The 20036-nt window shown below is 40.4% G+C and overlaps 1 protein-coding gene across 3 annotated transcripts in view; it reads right to left on the reverse strand.

Moving 5' to 3' along the window:
- AFG1L (AFG1 like ATPase) overlaps positions 1-20036 on the reverse strand; it is a 198457-nt gene that overhangs the window by 7894 nt on the left and 170527 nt on the right. For 2 of the 3 annotated variants that reach the window (XM_015097361.4, XM_060419217.1), the window contains one exon: positions 1433-1573. In XM_015097361.4, coding sequence (XP_014952847.3) covers positions 1433-1573 — 141 coding nt within the window. Of the gene's footprint in view, positions 1-304; positions 413-1432; positions 1574-20036 lie in introns of all 3 variants that reach the window. The other variant, XR_009601520.1, reaches the window with a different exon arrangement.

Genomic DNA, 20036 nt, shown 5'->3' on the forward strand with positions numbered 1-20036 from the left:
TTAAGGAGCTCAGATGATTCTGGTGCAGCTGGTCCTCAGAAGGACTTCCTTGGCCTGCTCCCAGTTCCCACACAAAGATCAGCCTACTGTCCTCCTGGACTCTCACGGCACCAAGTCCCCCACACTCAGTCCTCAGAACATTTACACTCAGTTCTGCACACATTTAATCAGTGTCTCTTCAACACTAGACTATCAGCTCCATGAAGGCAGGCAACATGCCTGGCTTTGCCTGTCACTGAATTAGCACTGTGCTTGGTGTGAAGATTGCTGAATGAATGAATAAAGGAAACATTAAAAATCTCACCTCTGCCTCCCAGCAGATTCTGGTACCTTCTCCTCCCTTCAAGGTCCCTTCAATTTTAGTCAATCACTGCTCTACTTCAGTACAAGGAATAAGGAGGGAAACCTGTATCTAACGGTAGAACAATATTTCACTCTTAACTTGAAGTGGTACTTTACCTTCTCTGTAAGTATATTTACAGGTATATATTATTATTAGTGGCTCATTGTTGTTGCTGTTCAGTCATGCCCAGCTCTTTCCGACCCCATGGACTGCAGCACGTCAGGCTCTCCTGTCCTTTACTATCTCCTGGAGTTTGCTCAAATTAATGTCCATTGAGTCAGTGATGCTGGTGGCTCACCTTCATTGGAAGCTTACCGTATGCCGCACAATGTTCTAAGTATTTTACCTGCTCATTGCATTCTCACAACAATCTTATGAGGTAAATACCATTATTATCCCCTTTTTCTAAAGAAGGCAATTCAAGCTAAGTTAGTCTTCAAGGTATTCAGCTTGGTCCCAGGGTCCACTTCTTAACCACTAGCAATAATGCCTCTGATGAATGGACAAAGGCTCGGCGACTCATGCTGGTAATAAGATAACTGGGTTTTTCTTGCTTGTTTAGGGACAATGATAGTTACTGGGGTTTCCAAGTCAGAGGGAGAGAAAACTAATACTGAGAATGGCCCTTTAGTCATTCATTCATTCATTTTGTTCATTCATTATTTCATCAGTCCAATAATTGATTCACGTGACAAATGTTTACTGAGCACTCTACCTAGGTAAGGCATCGTGCTGTGCATACTCACAGACAGAGCACATGATATGCTCAGGTGAATGATGGGACTGGGAAGATAGCAGAGCGTCTTATGATGGGATTTTTAATACAATATGATTACTGTTACCGCCGCCACCAATAGTGCTTGTGCAGCATCAGCGTGTACCAAGTGCTGCTTTAAAAGATTTACCTGGATTAGCTTGTTCTGTCCTCACAATAATTCTCTGAAGTAAATACTACTTCAGAGTAGTATCTTCGATTTGTATGTGACTGAGGCATAGAGAAGTAAAGCAAGTGGTAGACCAGGATTCCAGCAACAATCTTGCTCCACGGTCCAGAATATTTAGTTCTGAGAAAATATACCACAGCCTTACCTTGAAATCATAAAAGTTATCGATGAGAGTTATGAATCTCCTAGCTTGGGTCCTCTTTGCCAGGGTAAATTGTGGAATGTTTCGTAAAAATACTGTATCAAAATTCCTTGACAGTTCCAAATAGTCACTGGCTCCAAGTGGCTATAATTAAAATGAAATAGAGAACAGAAAATGGAAATAAGTCAATTCTGGTTGAAAATATATCTTTTTCTCGTCACGGTGTGATCTAGGCGTAGCTTTGAGGTAACCTGACCAAACACAGTGGTGTTTTCAGAGCAGGCTGAGGACAGTGTGCTGCTGCTGTTAAGTCGCTTCAGTTGTGTCCGACTCTATGCGACCCCATAGACGGCAGTGCACCAGGCTCCGCCGTCCCTGGGATTCTCCAGGCAAGAACCGTGGAGTGGGTTGCCGTTTCCTTCTCCAGTGCATGAACACCCTACTTAATAGGGATATAAACAGAAGGGAAGAGAGAAGACAAGCACATGGTGGGACGTGAGAGAATGATTCTAGCCACCTCAGCTGGTGTCCTGGAGGCCCACATCCTAAGTCTGGTCTCACTCGTTTTACTTATTTGACATGACTTTAAACAAGTTCAAATAAGTCCTTCCTATGACTCAACTGCAAACTGTCACTACTGGTAAACGCAGCTGTCTTTATCACAGCAGCTGAGTATTATGTCACCACTTTGAAATAAAGACTATGCTCCAGTATAAAAAGCATCAGACAATATTTTTTTGTTTAATTTGATGTACAATTACTGAAATACAATGTAGTAAACACTGCTAACCTCTGTAGGCAATACCAGAGGGTTTTCATACAAAAGTAGAGCAAGCCCTCGAGCATAGCTTGGTGCACCTGTTACCTCCCCACACAAGGAGGATGCAACCCTCGGGGTCCACAGAATCATCACAAAGGTGCTGCCTGCAGGTGTAACGTGCCCGTTCCTGAAACATGAAGGTAATTCATGACAGTTATGAAAGCAATCCACACATTCTCTGGGGTCAGAAACACTCCCAGGAGAGTCACTTCTCATTTTAAGTCGGGTGTGAATGGCTGTACCCTGTGAACAGGAGCCATGAGCAGGGTCAGGAGGAAGTTTCTGGCCGTGAGAGAATGCAGAGACTCAAAGTCCAGGAGCCCGTCTCAGGTCCTTCTGGAAGCTCTCAGATCCCAACAACTGATCCCAGGGACCCAGATCGCTAAGCCTCAGCTTCTGGCAGAATTTATCAGTACTCCTCCCTGTTTAAGAGTGTCTCCCTTGGACTTCCCTGGTGGCTCAGTGGTAAAGAATCTGCCTGCCAATGCAGGAGACACAGGCTTAATCCCTGATCCGAGAAGATCGCACGTACCGTGGAGCAACTAAGCCCATGTGCCACAACTATGGAGCCTGTGCCCTACAGCCTGTGCTCCACAACAGGAGAAGCCATCGCAATGGGAAGCCCGCGCACAGCAACTAGACGGTCGCCCCACTCGCCACAACTAGAGAAAAGCAGTCGCAGCAATAAAGACCAAGTATAGCCAAAAACAAACAAACTAACTAAATAAATAATTAAAAAAAAGAATGTCTCCCTCATTGGGGTGGTCGTTTGCATTAAAACTTCTGCTTTAGAAATGTAGATACAACTATGTTCCTGGGAGAATCAAGGAATTGCAAGGAGGGGGAGAGTCATCCTCACCTTAGAGTCCACCCTTTACACCTGCCGCTCTCCTAACAACTAGCTGAAATCAACTATACTCAGAAAACTTTTCCTGTAGGTGTGGGGTGGTAAGAATAAACTGGAGAGGGGGGCCTTGGGGAGGTGGTTCCCTCAAGAAAAGCAGCTCTAAGAAGGATGTGCAACAACTACGAGCCCAGGGGCACACCACCAGAGAGTGGGCACAAGGAAGAGCTGATGCCTTGAAACCTGCTTAGAGATGCCCCTTCTCCCCTCTCCTACACCAACCAGGTAACAAGTGGGGCCAGAGATGACCTTGTGTTTCCCCGTTTCCCTGCGCTGGCTGGAGAGCCTCTGTCTCTAGACCCACTGTCTGATCTTAGCTGAGACTCCCCACTCACCTCAGCCACACAAGGGCTCGCAGGTGTGTGTGGTATGACGCTGCTGTCAAGGCTGATGTGGGCCAGGAGGGTGTGTTAACAGAGCAGCTCGGAACAAGAGCCCTGCACAGCCTGAGTCTGAATCCTCAGTCTGTCATTTATTAGTGATGTGTCTTTGGCAAGTAACCTCATCTTCCTGTTCCTTAGTTTTCCCATCTGTAAAATGGGAATTGATTCCTATCTCACAGGGTTGTGAGTATTAAACAAAACAATACATGTAAAACATTTAACACAGCACCTGGAACAGACATTACCACTCAACTCACTTTTGCCTTGCTCACTACCCCTGATTACATCCCAAACCCAAAATCAGCCTTTGTGCATTTTCCTGTCCTCACAGTCACAGCAGAGAATCAGATGAGACTGTGAAATTCCATATAATAAAAACAATTCCCGAAGGGGTGAGGGGGAAGGCAAGATACAGTGTCCTCCCAGAAAAAGGAGAACTCTACAAAAAGACACTCACGTTCTGAGGGTGGCACACACTACTTCTTGGGGATCAGTCAGAATTTAGTGTCTCATCTTTTGTAAATCAGAAAGTATATGTAAAAAAAAACTGTAAAGCCTCATTTTAGGTATGCAGTTATATATAATTAAGCTCACTCTTTATGCATGGATATGATTTCTATCAGTATAACTACATGCCCAAGGAAAATCATTATCAGAAGTGCACTGAAGTGCCTAGGGCAGCTGAAAATCAGAATTCTGCCCACTCAGCTATTTTTACAAATTATATACCTTTGTCAGTAGGCTCTGCATTTGCCATTAGGCTGGCAAATATACCTTTCCTTCATATCCCTAAGATAATTATGTGCTCATTCATATAAAGAAAACTAAGCTTAACACAGTTATCTATCTCGTTTAAGAACAATGGTCATTGAGGGGCAGGTAGTTATTGTTTAATGGATACAGAATTTTAGTTTAGTATGATGCAAAGGTTCTAGAGATGGAGTGTTGTGATGTTTGCACAACATGAGTATAATTAATGCCACTGATCTGTATACTTTTAAAAAATGATTAAAATGGTATATTTTATGTTACATATTATTTAACCACAGTCACAAATAGTCTTTAAATAAAGGAGAGCTTATTAGTTGCAAAAGAATTTTCAATTTAGGCTATCGAGAAAGTAATATCACCTTTTCCTTTAAAATCATGAAAAAGAATGATATGTATTAATCAAAGAAGGATGTCTTTTCCCCAAATAAATCAGCTCCAGAAAGGTTAAAATTAATTTAAAATATAAAGGTTTCTCTTTTTTTTTTTAATAGCTATTTAAAAGAGTGTGTTTTCTTATTCCAGCTTCAATACTGAAGTGTCTAAGAAATGACACTCAACAAAGATCCCTAGCATTGAATTTGGGGAGAGATAGGGGTTTCTTCGGAGAAGGCAATGGCAAGCCACTCCAGTACTCTTGCCTGGAAAATCTCATGGATGGAGGAGCTTGGTAGGCTGTAGTCCATGGGGTCGCTACTAGTTGGACACGACTGAGCGACTTCACTTTCACTTTTCACTTTCATGCATTGGAGAAGGAAATGGCAACCCGCTCCAGTACTCTTGCCTGGAGAATCCCAGGGATGGCGGAGCCTGGTGAGCTGCCATCTATGGGGTCGCACAGAATCGGACACGACTGAAGTGACTTAACAACAGGGGTTTCTTATTAATGAGAAACATTATTTTTCATTACTTAAGTTAAGTAGCTATGAATGAAAATACCATAGAAACTTTGGAATTATGGTCTGTCGGGTCTAGTATGTGACCTTGAACAAGTCTTCATCAATGTCTCTTTCCTCATCTGTAAAAGGGGGATCATAACCTGTCTCATAGATTTGTCCCAAGGATTTGATGTATTGATTGTATATGAAATCTTATAACAATAGTGGCTGATCAATAAATGTTAGTTAAATATTAATTTGCAGAGTTCACATGAGAAGTATTACACTCAGACATTCGATCATGTCTGACTCCTTATGACCCCATGGACTGTAGCCCGCCAGGCTCCACTCTCCATGGAATTGTCCCGGCAAGAATACTGGAGTGGGTTGCCATTTCTTCCTCCTGGGGATCTTCCTGACCCAAGGATCAAACTGGAGTCTCCTCTGCATTGGCAGGCAGATTCTTTACCACTAGCGCCACCTGGGAAGCCCCCATATGAGCAGTAAGTAAAATGATTTATGCACTGTATGCTGTTGGCATACAACAGACACCTAATAGTACTTATTCTTTTATTAGCTTCCCTGGTGGCTCAGACAGTAAAGAATCGACCTGCAATGCGGGAGTGAGTGAGGTCACTCAGTTGCGTCTGACTCTTTGCGACTCCATGGACTGTAGCCTACCAGGCTTCTCTGTCCGTGGGATCTTCCAGGCAAGAGTACTGGAGTGGGTTGCCATTTCCTTCTCCAGGGGATCTTCCTGACCCAGGGACTGAACCCAGGTCTCCCACATTGCAAGAAGACGCTTTACCCTCTGAGCCACCAGGGAAGCTCAACCTGCAATGCGGGACACCTGGGTTCTATCCCTGGGTTGGGAAGATCCCCTAGAGGAGGGCATGGAAACCCACTCCAGTATTCTTGCCTGGAGAATTCCCATGGACAGAGGAGCCTGGTGGGCTACAGTTCATGGGGTCACAAGGAGCTGGACACAACTGAGTGACTAAGCACTATTCTTTTATTAACTACCAAATAACCTTTCCTCAGCTCACGAAGCCAGGCAAGTGAACAGTTCGATAATCCAGTCTGCCTCTGTTTTTGCACTTACGAGCAACAGCCACCCCCTCTCCCTCCCACTGTCTTTGGTCCACCAAAATATCTGCCCTCCTTGGCACCTCAGCCCTCCATGAAGTATCCCTAGATGACAGACACAGCATCTGTCTCAGGCCCTCTCCCTCCCTCATGTCTTGTGAAGGTAATACCATGAGCATTCATGCGGGGGAAAGCCCCAGGCCCACAAAATGCACAGCCTCTAATCCAGTACATGTCACATAGGAAGTGCTTAATATTTGTTTAATGCACTGAGTGAATATATGAATAAAATACAACATAGCCTGGGGAGCAGGCTTATTCCTTCTTTTATACCCATTTAGTCACCAAAGAAATTGAAACACCTACCAAAAAACCCCACCTTTTCTTAGTTGGCCCAAATTCCTCACTCCCAAGGTAAGCCTTTGTTGTATACCATAGCATATACATTTAGGAACATTCTAGGAAAGATATAGATCATTTGTAAACACTGGTCATCCTTGGATAGTGGAATGAAAGATTAATTTTGTTTGTTATACTTCTTGGATTTTTTGAATAGCAAAACAATAATGCTTTTTTGGAGATCATTTTTATAGTGGGCATCTTATCATTTATGCTTCATCTGTGTGAGATCATTATATTAGTTTTGTCATGAACATTTCTCTTTTTATCTCTAATTTTTCTTTTTATTTATTCTTTCTAAATTTTCTTAATCTATAGATGCAGGATTTTTTTAGGGACATTAAAAAAAATAAATCATAAGCTGAATGCATATGTTCTTTAAAGTTTGACAAAAGGAAGATGGATTTGATATTTGGGATAAAATCTGACTTCAGTTGTACAGTTAACATTTGGCTAATGATTCTTTACACCAGGGAGACAAGAGGGGTGGGAGGGGATGGTGCAAATGGCACCATCTCCAAATAGGTCACGGTTAGCCCTCACGGCCAAGTACCAGAGTCCCCATAATCAAAGGCCAAGCAACGTCAAAATGCAAGTCCCAGGCAGGTTGATACGCTCCCATTGACAGCTTACCTTAACTCGAGCAGTTTTGATTACCATGTTGTCAGTGTTTCTTTCTCCCATAATTGTCAGACCAGATTCAGTCCCTCTGCAGATGTGTATTACCTCTTCTCTCTCTCCTCCTCCTCCTGCTATTCTAAATGAACCCAAGTTACACTACATCGTCTCCATTTCTTTTATCCTTTCTTTTGTATTTTCCTTTCTTTACACTTCTTCATGATTCACTTTGGATAATTTACTCTGTTTCTCATGAGCTGTGTTTTATCTGCTCTTAATCTCTATCCACGAAGTTCTTAATTTTGGTCACATACTTTACAGTTCTGGAAATTATACTGGTTCTTTTTCAAAGCTGATCTCTTTCTTTTTATAATTTCTAGATACCTACACTAAACTTCCAAGCCTAGCTTTCTTTTTAAATCTCCTTGAATATGTAAGCTTAGTTGTTGAAAATATGAACTCATAAGTCCAATATCTTATGTTTTAACTTTACTGTCTTGTCTCCCCATATGTTTGGTTATCTCTGTGTACTGGATTATATCTTTAATAAAACACTCAAAGGAAAAATTTCCAATTCAAGACCTGAAGTATTCTGAGCTACTCGGTTCACATAGAGTTTGACTGCAGTCCACGCAGGTCTGATTTAGTTTAAGCTCACTTATTCCTAGAGTACAATCCTTCAGGGCTCCAACCACAGTGGGGAGCAGCTTAGTAGGTCCCCGTCCTTGGCTGGCCCGAGTCTCTGCCCTTTGTCTCAATAACCCAGTGAGGCTGCCAGAAGCAAGCTCAGAGCTTTTAAAAGATTACTAGTGCTCACCAATATCTATGTTTTCTTCATTTTCCTGAGTGCACAGCTAGATTACATTTCCCAGCCTCTCTTGCATTTAGGTGGGGCTGCGCAATCTGTGGAACGTAACAGAAAGTGATATGAATCACTTCTAGATCTGGCCCATAAACACTCCCACACAGACGCCTCACTTTCTTTACTCATACACTGGCTGAAGAGAGAGGCCGCGGAGGACTTAAAGAAGGGTGGACACACAACAGGGATGAAGCCTGGATCTATGAGGGACCACCTGGAGCAGTTTCCTGGCCATCTTACACTAAACGGTGAGAGGAACAAGAAACACGTGCTTATGTGTTAAGCCTCTGAGACTGGGGGTTATCTGTTTCTGCAATTAGCCTAATCTGATACTTGATTCATCCAGCTTCCTTCCCTTCATTGCTCTAACTACAAGGTTGGTGCAAATCACTGACAAAGAGCCCACCATTATTGGAAGTGGAAGACTTCCCAACACTTCCTGTGTGAACAAGGATTCTTATTCACATAAAATGTTTACTATCAAAAATTTCTCTTCAGATTTTCTTCAGATTATCACTAAAATTTTTTAAATCAGGAACTTCATTTAGCCATTTCCAACATCAAATCTGATTCTTAAAAAGTTACATTCATGGGACTTCCCTGGTGGTCCAATGGTTAAGAATCCACCTGCCAATGCAGGAGCCATGGGTTCCATCCCTGATCCAGGAAGACTCCACATGCCATGGGGCAACTAAGCCAGCATGCCACAACCACTGAACCTACACGCCGCACCTACTGAAGCCCATGCGCCCTAGAGCCTGTGCTCCGCAACAAGAGAGAGCACCTCAGTGAGAAGCCTGCGTACTGCAACTAGAGAGTAATCAAGACTCAACAGCCAAAATCACACTTCTTTAAAAGTTATGGTCATGGAGGTAACTCTTCTCATTACAAATGTGAAAAGGTTTTATCTGAAAGTTTTGTTCAAATTCAGTATTTGATATACTTAAAATACCTTTATGAATTTATTTTTCCCCTCACAATTACATAACATACAGAAGTATAATAAATGTTTTCACCAAACCACATATAGATGCTGCCAAACCATCTTATATAGCCTAGTGTGCCATAAGATCACCAAATAATATCATTTTTGATGTGTGACATCTTGATCACTAGGACTGGTAAACTGGTAATGAAGTTGCCACAGGCCCACTCGCCCCCTCTTTTTTTACCAGCATTCATCATTTAAAGGTGTCTGGGGCATTCAACTGCATTAACTAAAAAAGTCTCTAAACAATTATGATAATTTAAATTTCATTTAGAATGTTTTTGGAGAAATGAAGAATGCCTATGTGGGGTAGTCTGATTACAGTTATGACTCCAGTTATTCTTGCCTCCTTGTCCACACCTTTTATATTGTGACTTTCTAGTTCTAGTTGAAGACATGGAATCTATCTGCACAACTCTTCAATCTGGATGGGCTTGTAATTTATCACAGCCAATAGAACAAGGCAAAAGTGACAAATTTCCAGTTATGAACTTAGGTCTCAAGAGGCTTTAAATGCTTCCACTCACCCTGTTGCAGTGCCTCAGCTGGCCTGCTAGAGGAGGAATGGACAGAGGAGAGCCATTTGCCTATAGCCAGCCAGGCCCCCAAAGAGATGAGCAAGCAAGAACAGCAAGGCTGAGTGTCGATACATAAGTGAATGCACAATTGGTCAAAATAACTTCCCACCTCACCTCCCAACTTGCTAGCTGACTAGAGAGTGACAATAAATGCTTTAGCTCACTGAATTTAGAGGGCAATCTACTGAAATGCTACACTTGCTACAGAGAGATTTACTAAGTAAAGCCCATGTTTTAGAAGTCATTAGCAAGTACAGCACATGTAGAAAAAATATGACTTAGCTTTTACAGTGAAAGATAGATTTTACCTAAGTGATAAATATATGTTAGCACAGAGTGCAATTTATTTTATGCTCATTTATTTTTGTAATCAATTTTTGAATTTTTATGGTACAGTATAAAACTTATTTCTAAAAAGAAAACTTATGATTTACTGCATATAAGAACCAGAAAAAAAGCCATAAAATTATGTGGCATCCTTATACAGATCACAAGATGACAAAGACCCAATTGAATGAAAATAGAAAGCCATAGAGAGAAAACAAATTGACATGAAGATGGGATTGGGAGGGGGACAAGAACTCATTGCAATAGAACTAAAATTGCACGAGCATTCCATTAGAAAAAGGAACAATTTGGATAGATAGTTCATGGAACAAAAATATACAAGAAGCATAAAGAGCTAATAAGCGAAAAATATAGTCAATGGCTAAGTAATACTCCATTGTGTATATGTACCACAGCTTTCTTATCCATTCGTCTGCTGATGGACATCTAGGTTGCTTCCATGTCCTGGCTATTATAAGCAGTGCTGCAATGAACATTGGGGTACACGTGTCTCTTTCAATTCTGGTTTCCTCGGTGTGTATGCCCAGCAGTGGGATTGCTGGGTCATAAGGCAGTTCTATTTGCAGTTTTTTAAGGAATCTCCACACTGTTCTCCATAGTGGCTGTACTAGTTTGCATTCCCACCAACAGTGTAAGAGGGTTCCCTAAGAAAGCTGTGGTACATATACACAATGGAGTATTACTCAGCCATTAAAAAGAATAAATTTGAATCAGTTCTAATGAGGTAGATGAAACTGGAGCCTATTATACAGAGTGAAGTAAGCCAGAAAGAAAAACATCAATACAGTATACTAATGCATATATATGGAATTTAGAAACATGGTAATGATAACCCTGTATGCCAGACAGCAAAAGAGACACAGAGGGAGAGGGCGAGGGTAGGATGATTTGGGAGAATGGCATTGAAACATGTATAATATCATATAAGAAATGAACTGCCAGTCCAGGTTCGATGCAGGATACTGGATGCTTGGGGCTGGTGCACTGGGATGACCCAGAGAGGAGGGAGGAGGGGGGCGGTTCAGGATGGGGAACATGTGTACACCTGTGGCGGATTCATGTTGATGTATGGCAAAACCAATACAATATTGTAAAGTAATTAGCTTCCAATTAAAATAAATAAATTTAATAAAAAAATATATAGTCAAGCTCAATGGTAACCATAGAAAGACAAAATAAGAATGATGTATCATTTTCCATACAGCAATTTTCCAAAGAAAAATAAATTACACTGGGACTCCCCTGGTGGTACAGTGGATAAGAATCCACCTACCAATCCTGGGGACATGGTTTCAGTCCCTGCTCTGCGAAGATTTCACATCCCGTGGAGCAACTAAGCCCATGTGCCACAACTACTGGGCCTGCACACCACAACTACTAAAGCCCGTGTGCCTAGAGCCTGTGCTCTGCAACAGGAGAAGTCACCACAATGAGAAGCCCTGGCACCACAGCAAAGAGTAGTTCCAGATTGCCACAACTAGATAAAGCTGCATGTAGCAATGAAGACCCAGGGCAACCAAAAATAAATACAGTTATTTAAAAAAATAAATTATGCTACTCAATGCTGGAAGGCATATAATGAGATATCCATTGCTGCTGGGTGATTAAATCAGTCAGAAAAAAAAACATTGGATTGTATTAAGAGCCTTAAAGAAGTCATAAACTTGACCCTGTCATTCTGCTTCTAGAAATCAATCTACAGGAAATAACCAAAAATTCAACAAAAGGCTATACACAAGGATTATTTATGACTATGAGAATCAAAAATCAACTTTACAGCCTAACAAACAAGAGGAATGGCTCAATAGGGCACATTAATATAATGGAATAATATGTTGCCAATAAATAATGGTGCTTACGAAAAATATTTTATGATGTAGAAACTCACTTATGATAAAAAGCTAAGTGGAAACAGGACAATGTAAAATTATAATTGTATTCAAAATATATAAGTAGGACAAAGGCTACATAAATATGTAAAAAACACTAATAGTTGCTATCTCTAAATGGTATAAATGATAGACTTAGAGGGTTTTATTTTAATTTACTATATTTTTTAGTTTTTTCTGTATTTTTTAAAGGGTCTGAGAATATATTATAGCCAAAAAAGCATAAAAACAGAATTGGTATAGCAAAACAATGTTTGTTCAGTTCAGTTCAGTCGCTCAGTCGTGTCCGACTCTGCAACCCCGTGAACTGCAGCACGCCAGGCCTACCTGTCCATCACCAACTCCCGGAGTCTACTCAAACCCATGTCCATTGAGTTGGTGATGTCATCCAACCATCTCATCCTCTGTTGTCCCCTTTTCCTCCTGCCCTCAATCTTTCCAATGAGTCAGCTCTTTGAATGAGGTGGCCAAAGTACTGGAGTTTCAGCTTCAACATCAGTCCTTCCAATGAACACCCAGGACTGATCTCCTTTAGGATGGACTGGTTGGATCTCCTTGCAGTCCAAGGAATTCTCAAGAGTCTTCTCCAACACCACAGTTCAAAAGCATCAATTCTTCGGTGCTCAGCTTTCTTTAAAGTCCAACTCTCACATCTATACATGACTACTGGAAAACCATAGCCTTGACTAGACGGACCTTTGTTGGCAAAGTACTGTCTCTGCTTTTTTGAGATCTTTACTAATTCCAAACAAAGTACACTCTTTGTTTTTGTTTTTCAGCTATTTAGCCCCCTTCATCTTCCCTGGGCTTCCCTGATAGCTCAGTTGGTAAAGAATCCACCTGCAATGCAGGAGACCCCAGTTCAATTCCTGGGTTGGGAAGATCTGCTGGAGAAGGGATAGGCTACCCACTCCAGTATTCTTGGGCTTCCCTGGTAGCTCAGCTGATAAAGAATCCACTTGCAATGTGGAAGACCTGGGTTGGGAGGATTCCCCAGGAGAAGGGAAAGGCTACCCACTCCAGTATTCAGGCCTGGAGAATTCCATGGACTGTATAGTGCATGGAGTCACAAAGAGTCTGACACAACTAAGCAACTTTCACTTCACCTCACTCATCTTCTCTACGTATAAAATATTCAACATAAATGCACATATTAAAGAGCTTGAGGACTCACAAATCTATTTAAATCTGCAGTTGCAACTCTAACTTACTCCAGTGTATGAGACTGGAGTCTCAAAACTGTTAGTAGTGTTGATTTGTGAAAAATACAGTTTGAGCCATGTGGGTCCACTTAAACACAGATTTTTTTTTTTTTTGGTAGTAAATACTGAAGTGCTACATGATCCATGGTTGGTTGACTCCAAGGGTGCAGAACCTCAGGTGTGGAGGAACCAAGTTTACAGAGGGCCAACTATAACTTTCACATGGATCTTCAACTGTGTAGAGGGCTGGCGGCCCTATTTCTGTATGGTTCAAAGGTCAACTGTACTGTATTCACCTCAGGGTCCCTAGAACCTTGCAAGACCAGGGAACAGAATCTTGCACAATCCAAGACCGCTGAATAAATGAATACACTGTCACCAATTCTTCAAAATCAATTATATTTGCGGAAAGTGTCCCTGGGGGCTCAGTGGTGAAGAAGCTGCCTGCCAATGCAGAAGACACAGGTTTGATTCCCAATGCAAGAGAATCCCACATGCCACGGAGCAACTAAACCCGTGCACCATCTATTGAGCCTGTGCTCCACAACAAGAGAAGCCACCACAATGAGAAGCCTGAACACCCCCACTAGAGAGCAGACCCCATTGACTGCAACTAGAGAAAAGCCCACACAGCCACAAAGACCCAGCACAGCCAACAAGAAATAAATAAAATGGAAAAAATTTATATTGACTGAATGTTTAAGAAATACAAGGCATCATACTAAGCCCTACAAGGGCTTTACAAAATACAGAGAAGACACACTTCTCCACTCTTCTGACTTCACTAACCTAGCACTAAATTGCATGCACATGATACCTATGGTAGGTGCAAATATTTATAGCTCTGTTCTGCATTAACTGATCTGCCTATATAAGTAAACCACAGCATAAAACACTGTTTGAAATCATAATTAGTATTATAAATTCATGCATTGTGTCCTGTGAATAAGTAAGGCATGTGATTATTTTTGAGTACTAAATGGCACTCTAGTTAGTAGCATCCTTAAGGATGTTATTTTAGCTCAAAATTCAAGTAGCATTACCGAATGAAGATTCTTCTTATGATAGATAATGATGACAGTCTCCATCTTTCTACCTGAGCAATTAAAAAGTTTAATAGTCTTTGATGTGACTGGTTATCTGAATAATTTTCTAAACAAGAACAATTAAAATCCACTTATTTGATGGTTTATGCATTCTCGACTATTGTTTCAAACTCTTTGTTTCTGTGGAAACCTGATGAAAACTTAAAGAACTTAAAATATATAATGAGTTTGCAAAGAGCATTTGTTTTCCTTAATTACCAAGAACATACAGCTGGATTGTATGTAGCATAGCTTTTCTGACAAACTTTTAGGAATAAAAGAGCTTGCCTGCCATTCTCTTTCTCCTGTATGAGAAATGGAACAGCTGTCTGCTTTGGTTTGACCCAGGTACCAGGAGTGGAGTGAGGATTTTCTCAATGCCACACCAACGTGAAAGGCATGAGTGTTACCACTGGGCTGCTGTCTGCCCTGCAATGCGCGGCTGATCCACTTCAGCAACAGGAATGAGCTGTCAGCTTGAGTTTCTTTTTTCTCTGCCTGGTTAATGCTTGTTCCACCACCATTATTTCAGCTCAAGTAGGACAATTATTATTTCAAGCGCTGTCTAGATAATACTGTCCTAAGGGTTACTCTTTATCTGTATAGGCTCCTCTTTATAAATTCCTTGTAGTGATGCCCTGATAGCTCCTCATTAAACAAATATGTGTGGCACCTTGCTTTGTTTACACAGAAATGACAATATCTCAAATCTTAAAAAGAGAAGTGCCTTTTAACAGGGGAAAAAAAATGCTTGAATGGTATTTGGATGACTGTGTCCTTTTCAAAACAAACAAAAAAAATATCAAAAGAATTGATGTTAAAACAACTATGTGCACCAAACTAATAAAGATGATGACTAGAAAAACAGCACTGAAATGTGTACAAATAATTTCTCAAGGTTGGTGATATGGCACCTTAATATGAGAAATCTTATTAATATGAAGACCATAACATCCAGCCAGGAAATATCTCACCATTCCAGAAAATACTGCCAACTTGCACACATTCTCCTTCAGAAGGTGTTCTTTTTGCGCTGAAGCTAAGTCTCACGACTTGATTTATGCAGCCTTGACAGCAGGAGGTTAGTCCTGCCTAGATCTGCCTGATCTTTGTTAAACTCTCCAACCCCTCTGGGGCCTCCTGGGTGGCTCAGTGGTGAAGAATACACCTGTGATGCAGAAGACATGAGTTTGACCCCTCGGTTGGAAAGATCCTCTGGCAAAGGACATGGCACCCCACTCCAGTATTCTTGCCTGGAGAATCCCATGGACAGAGGAGACTGGCAGGCTGCAGTCCAGCGGGTTGCAGAGTCGGATGCAACTGAGCACACACACATACTATCACCTCTACGGCCAAATAATGATGGTTAATATAGTATTCTTTTGGAGGGAGTGTCATATTTTTAACAGGGTTTGTAAAAACAATGACTCAACAACAACAAAAGTCAACATGGCACACCAGGGACAAGACTGCACCCTCTCCCCACTTTGACGAATCTAGCTCTGCATATCTAATAGGGCTCCAAATCCTCGAGATATCTAATTCTGGAGATTCTGGACCTGAAAACTTCTCAAAACAAACCATGTCATATCTGAGTGCCTCCAATGTGAAAAGCACTATCCTGGGTTTATTTCTAGGAATTCTTCTAAGTTCAATTGGAGAGTAGAAAACCTCAACAAAATTGGCATTAAAAACATTTGACTTATTGCCTGCAGCATAGAAAACCAAAATGAAAATTATGGAGATAAGTTAAAAATACAACATTAGAAGAACATTAAGAAGTAGGAAATCATTATCATTAGCATCATCATTATTGTTAATAAGCACCACTGAGTGTAAGAATTAATACCACTCCAAGGTAATACATTAAAACTGCAAAGGAATCTCCATAAGATGGTAAGAATTATTGGAATGGATTAATTATACCAACCACCTGGAATTGAGTAAATAGAGACTATAATCTTTAAGCAATTAGTTGGCATCTGACTAAGATGTCCAATTGTTTATTAGACATCTAAAATTTGAGAAGCATCAAGAGTTACCCTTTTAGGAATGAGACATGGATTTGACCATGCCAACAAAATTAACATCATGAATGAGTTAGTGTAGTTTAGAACCTTCCATTCAGAAAGACCCTAAATATTTCTAGGATTAGAATGTCCTGCCCAGGTACTTCATTCTAAAGTTTTCAGTTTAACTATGCATGATAGAGAGCAGTCTAGAGTCTATACAAAACAGGACTGCTTCTTTGGTTTTTAAGTCTGAGGTAGATGAGTCTTCAAAGCCTCCTTCACAGACCTTGGCTGGCTAATTATCTCCTAGAATCTACCCTCACCATAAGATTATTCAACCTGGCTAGACTCTCTAGCTAGTTTTCAGGGTATCTAAAGTTTCTGAATGAAGGTAATGAGAGGTTTTTAGATTTTTCTTGTAAAATCTAAATCTATGTTTTAGATTTTACAAGAAGCCATGGCAATATTTTGAATTACTAGGCTTTGTTTATAATGACTACCAAAGCTTGTTTATCTTTAAGCCAGTTCTAGTCAGATTCTAGAAATATGGGAACAAGTGAGCTGAACAATGCATTATATTAGTCTAATAAGAAAGCTCATATTCTCCATGTCCAGAACACAGGCAGCAAAACACTTTCCAAAAACACGTCGTATACAAATGTATGTGTGTGTGAATATTTCACTAGTTAGTTTCTTTAAGGAGCTTTTGGTTAGACAGTATTTAGTTTAACACGGTTCTTTATTTTTAAGTAACCATGTATAATTAATCTTTTAAGATGATAAACAATGAGGAAATTTTAACCGCACAAGCAGCTAGTCCTTTGAAATGCTTAACCTAGGTATTAACAACCCAGCAGACACAGAAAAACATATTGGCAGGGGGAAGAAAATCAGCCCAATGGTTGCTAGAATTATTTCAAAGTCATTTGTTAAAATAATGCTAAAAAAAAACCTGTTCTAATTTCCCACTGCAGAAGGCATTTCCTTAGCTAGTTCAAAACAATGGAAAATTAAACATTATTGCTAATGCCTCAGACATTATGATATCTGATTGTATAGACTACAGAAGGTAATAAACATGTGGCCAAGACTGATACATGTTTCTATCTTTTTCTATTTTTGATATAATGACTTTGTAAGAATGTATACGATAATAATGAAGTGATTAGTAACAATACTACCAAAATCATTGAAAACAGGAGCTGACAGACTAGTTAATGTAATTGAGCCATCCTGAGCATCCCTCAGTAGAGGGCAGTATTTGCTACATCTGGTGGGAGGAAAGTCTGTGTTATAAATTTCTTTGGCTTTGAGACCTATCCAGAAGAATGTGAAAGATTACTCCCATATGATGCAATATGAGGTTCTATGCCCTTTGCTACTGGTTCCACATGTGAATAGGAAATGAAAGGTCAATCAGTGCTAATGAAAAGTAATATTTAGGACACTAAAAAGTAACTTTGTAAAGAACTTTAGAATAGCAAAGAAAGTGCTTAAATTTGAGAATGATGGCTTCCGAAAGTGTTAAAAAGTCTAACAAATGAAGAGGCTTTATTTTGCTTTGTGAGTATTCACTGGGAAAAACTGAATCCTCTTAGAGGTGAATATTAGAAAAGCCTAAACAAAGCAAGAAATGTAGATATCAAAGAGTTATTCTTCCTTGTACTCTTCTGCTTTTCAAATCATGGAAATATTCAGCAAAAAATGCTAACTTTACATTCTGAGGATATTAAAATGTGAAACAGAACAAGGTTATATGCCCCTTGTACTGCTGGTTACACAAAGGGCCAACTCCTTGAAACTGATTAAAACCAATAGAATTCTTCATTCCATCTTCCTGTCAAAAAGACAACTTTGAATTATCTACTCCCCAAGTTTTTAAAAAAGATACAACATTCGTGAAAGGCTTGAAAGTTAACCTATCCACTTAACATTGAAAACTATTTCTCTAGGTCAAATCAAATAATAAAGAGAAAAGCTTAGTTGAAAGTACTTTTTTTCAATCTCTACAGCACTAGTTTCACTGCATTGTAATTTGTCATTATGCCCCCAGCTTATATATAAGAATCTGCGCAATACAAACCTATACTAGTAGCAGGAATGTTGCTGGGAAAACGTCCATTGGCATCTTTCAGATGTTCCTCTATGAAAGGTCCACGTGCTATGCTGTGCTTTGTCGCTCAGTGACTCTCTGCGACACCATGAACTGTAGCCCTCCAGGCTCCTCTGTCCATGGGGATTCTCCAGGCAAGAATACTGGAGTGGATTGCTATGCCCTCCTCCAGGGGATCTTCCCAACCCAGGGATCAAACCCAGGTCTCCCACATTCCAGGCGGATTCTAAGGATATTCCCTGAGCCACCAGGGAAGTCCAAGAATACTGGCACGGGTAGCCTATCTCTTCTCTGGGCAGCCTATCCCTTCTCCAGGGGATCTTCCAGACCCAGGACTCAAACCAGGGTCTCCTGCATTGCAGGTGGATTCTTTACCAGCTGAGCTACCAGGTAAGCCCCACCTTCACTTCTTCTGAAGGACTAACTTGCTTCTGTCTTCTAACTTACTAAATATCCTTTCCCCTCTTTGGCTGAAGGGAGAGTGAGTGTTGATTTAATCATTCCATTTTAAGAACTTCGTAGAAGTTTCTGACATGAACTGATAGATACTAACTTTTCCTGTCTTTCAACTTTGCTATTCTCTATTTTCTCTTTGCTCTAATTTTTTTAAGTCTATTTAATTCTATTTGTGTGTGTAAGTGGGGGTTTGTGTATACATATATGTACACATACACACAAAATACTTCTTGGAATCAAGTAAGATAGAAATAAATATACACCGAAATTAACTCTTTTTCTATTTCTTTTTAAAGCTTATTTTGTTACTTATTTTGCTTTTAAAAAGGAAATAAAAGAGAAACAGGGAAATAAAATGTCAGCAAGAACTTCAGATAATAAACAGTGTGCGCTTGTGCTCTGTCGCTCAGTCATGTCTGACTCTTTTTAGACCCCGTGGACTGTAGCCCACCAGGATCCTCTGTCCATGGGGTTTCGCAGGCAAGAATACTGAAGCGGATAGCCATTTCCTTCTCTAGGGGATCTTCCCAACCCAGGGATCGGACCCAGGTCTGGATTCAGATGGTAAACCATCTGAGCTACCAGGGAAGCTCTAAATAATAAACAGCAGTGCCTCTCAGTTTCGTTAGTTAACAAGCATGCACTGAACACCCATCAGTTACATAGTACTAAATGTAGAGAGCGGTATTCTTAGAGAAGGTGGGTTTTTCAATGGTAAAGGAAATTGTCCGGTGTAGGAAAGTAGAAATCTATTTCATAAACGTGGAATTAAATGGAATTTGATGAAGGAAGAAGCTTGACGAAAGCAAACCATCACTGGCCTTAATAAAGCAGTAAAGGAGATTAGAAAATGTACTGTGGAGGCTGCAGCAGTCCAGAATGAAGTGAATATTTGAAAATTTGGATTTGTATTAGGACACGACAGAGAAATGTAGAAAGTTCAGGGAAGAAGCTGATAACACCAAAATGTATGCAAGATAATTTTTATATATTCACGTAAATGTGTATAATAATTTGCTGTTTACAGAGTTTCTACGTAAAGCTGAAAGCTGTAAAATTAGATTAAGATGAGGTGCTTGTTATAGTCTATTAAGACCTTCTACAAAGCAATATCCAAATCCCAAGATGCTACCATCTAGTAAGTTACTTCCATGTTTAAAAATTCTTTAAAAGAGTGGGAAATACTACTGTTGCTACTGAACCTTTGATTCATCTACG

Source organism: Ovis aries, chromosome 8, assembly GCF_016772045.2.
Source record: "Ovis aries strain OAR_USU_Benz2616 breed Rambouillet chromosome 8, ARS-UI_Ramb_v3.0, whole genome shotgun sequence".
Lineage (NCBI taxonomy): Eukaryota > Metazoa > Chordata > Mammalia > Artiodactyla > Bovidae > Ovis > Ovis aries.